The sequence below is a fragment of the Coptis chinensis genome, chromosome 9 (genome assembly GCF_015680905.1).
Source record: "Coptis chinensis isolate HL-2020 chromosome 9, ASM1568090v1, whole genome shotgun sequence".
Classification (NCBI taxonomy): domain Eukaryota; kingdom Viridiplantae; phylum Streptophyta; class Magnoliopsida; order Ranunculales; family Ranunculaceae; genus Coptis; species Coptis chinensis.
Genome location: NC_141464.1, coordinates 54,047,410 through 54,050,457, shown reverse-complemented (window position 1 = coordinate 54,050,457; position 3,048 = coordinate 54,047,410). Strand labels below are relative to the sequence as shown.

Genomic DNA, 3,048 nt, shown 5'->3' with positions numbered 1-3,048 from the left:
TCTTTTCTGTTAAACAAACACTAAACTTTATGGAAATACTTTTTACTATGAAATCTAATTGAATTATGCTAAATATGCAATTTATACTATATGAATTCCTAAATTAAAGTAATCTAAATTAAATATTCTATCACCTAATCAATTTAGAGCGGGCAGCGGCGCCATTGAAAAAGCACGCAACACGTAATTATTTATATGTCGTTGTTTGTGTTACGTATCTTTTGCAAATCTTACTTAGCCTAATATATATTAATTAGTATAGTGGCTAGCAAGGTATCAATCCTACTCTAAATAACTAAGTGATGATAATAGAAATTCCTAATCTAAATTACTCTAATTGATGCAAGTAAAAGATGTGGCTAAGTAATAAGTAATATATGATTGATTTGATTTGAGATTTAAACTATGCATAAAATAAACTAAATTAAATATATGAATATGAATTAAGAGAGAGAATATCTTGGGAGAGATGAATCCACCAAAATCATAGAATTAGTCTAACAGATCTACCTATCATGCTTAATATAAATCACCAATAAAAACTCACCATACCTACAAACCTTATGCTCATAACCATGATGATAATATGTGGCTTTCAACGTGCTTTCTATCTTTCCATCAAATACTTCTTCAATCTCCAATGATATCTTCTATCTAACCAAATTGTGCTTTAAGTGGCATTCAATATACAACTCTAGGTGCCATGGAAAATCCACATGTGGCATTAACCATACAACTAATTGAGGTGCCATAAAGAATCCAATCATCACACTAGAGCACTAAAAACTAGAAGAAAAGAATCTAGGGTTTGTGGTATTTGGCTCTACACAATCTTGAATTACCCTAAGACCTCCTAACCTCCACGGAGGCGTTAGATCAATGGACCGAATAAGAAGAAACTCAATGAGGGATTTAAACTAAAACGTGATAGAAGAAGAACTAAACTAAAACATACAAAAAAGGTTTCATCTCCCCTCCCAAGAGAAGGGAGATTAGCCCCTCATACTATGCTATTAACACAATATGAAAAGGAATAATCTTTATAACTATTAATGGTGAAAAGGTCTGAACTTTCTCTCTTAATTTTAGATCTAAGATGCAAAACACTAAATTTCCTAGATGATTGTAAACTGAGGTTTTTGTGCCTTATATATTGGCTTACATGCTCGTCTGGATAAAGATCCGAATCCCATGTTTATTTGGTGTCAAACTCTCTGTAATCTTTCTAGAAGCAATCCTTATAAAGTTGGATTCGGTTGGGCCAAAGTTGGACGTGGCCCACTTTGTTCTCAAGAGCTATTTAAGTAAGCTGCGGCCTTACGATCGATAGCTTCGGTTTCCTAATTCTTGTGAAACTCGACTTTTTTCCATGTTAATCTCATCTTCCTATGAAGTCGAAATTAAGGCTTTGAGATCAGATTGAAGACTCTTCTAACTCAATTATTATCCTCTTTTAGAGTCCCATTAGGCTTGGCACTTATGGAGACAAATATGACATTTTTGCCCTAGGCCTTTTATTTTGTAATTCGGTGACTCCTTTTTGACTTGTTTGACTTCTTTTCCCTCCATATTTCATATTTAGGTTCTTTGACCTGCAAAAACTCAAATTGCATCATATTAGAATATTTAAATATAAAATGGAGACTAATATACACATAATTGGGGTTATAAATCATTACTTTTGAGCACTTATCAGCTAGCGGCAAGAGGAGTTCATGCTAGCAGCCACCGATTATTTCACCAAGTGGATAGAGGTTATGCCCTTGCAGCAGGTGAAGGAGGCACAGGTGATTAAGTTCTTATGGGAAAACATCATATGTAGATTTGGACTGTCGTATGCCATCATCGTGGACAATGGAACTCAATTCACAGGAGCAAAGGTGCAGGAGTTCTTGCAAGCGTACAAAGTGAAACAGGGGTTCTCAGCTGCATACAATCCCGAGGGCAATGGACAGGCTGAGTTTTATAATAAAACCATAATGAACAACCTCAAGAGGAAGTTGGAGGAGAAGAAGGAGGCGTGGGCCGACGAATTGAATCATGTCCTCTGGGCTTACCGAACCACGCCTCGGACGACCACCAGAGAGACTCCTTTCTCCCTAGCTTACGGAGTTGAGGCCGTGATCCCGTCGGAGATGGTGGCTTCTACAACACGAACGAAGGTTGTGGAGGAAGGTTTGAACTAGGGCATACTGGCAAGGGACTTGAATTTGGCAGAAGAAAGAAGGAACTCCGCCCGTATCAGGTTGGAGGAGTACCACAGACGCCTGCAGAGACAGTATAACAAGAGAGTCAAGCCGCGACAATTCCAGGTTTCGGAGAAATTCAATGTTGGAAAGTTTTATAGTGATGATAGGAGAGTCTTTTTCCGTATTACGAATAGTTGACGTTAGGAAAGATGAGTACAATGCTACTAAGCTTTAGAGCAGTTGTTGCTAATCTTCTAACAAGATTTTTGTAAGCATTTTTGTAATAGTTAGATCAAGTGGAGCAGGTTAACAATAAGCAAATAATGAAAACAACGTTGAAGATATATAAACTAAAAAAACCTCATCTATTTTTTCATAATGTTGTCAATAAATACTTAATCTACGCAAGGAGGATACTGCTATGGGAATTGGGAAGGCAGATTGGTGGTGGCTAAAGTAATATCTTGTGTACTTATTATCCACCTGCACCACATAAAATACAATTATGCGTCCGATTAGAATAAATTCCTTCCACTTAATTAAATACTAGCAATTTCTACGGAAACATAGATAGCGACATGTTTTATTACATTACTTCATCAAAAATAACATATTGGTGATGAGAACCTATGCGATCAAAAATTCAAAAAAAGAAGAAATAATTGCCACCTTTTTTTAGCTTTCCAACAAAAGGCAAAAGTGGGTTACGCTTACAATAATTACTTTGAAGTTTAAACTAAATGGAGGGATAATTACGGTCAAGCAGATTAAAAAAATAGTGGTAAAACAAAATAAGCAATTCATTGCAAATTTACCTCTTTCTTTGCACTAATTCATGAGGAACAACTCCTTAAGGAAA

The 3,048-nt window shown here is 36.0% G+C and overlaps 1 protein-coding gene across 1 annotated transcript; it reads left to right on the top strand.

Moving 5' to 3' along the window:
• Positions 1-1,757: 1,757 nt before the first annotated feature.
• On the top strand, positions 1,758-2,186 carry LOC147476709 (uncharacterized). Its single transcript, XM_086585801.1, has one exon. The coding sequence runs from the start codon at positions 1,758-1,760 to the stop codon at positions 2,184-2,186; it is 429 nt and encodes a 142-aa protein (XP_086441927.1).
• The last annotated feature ends 862 nt before the right edge of the window (positions 2,187-3,048 follow it).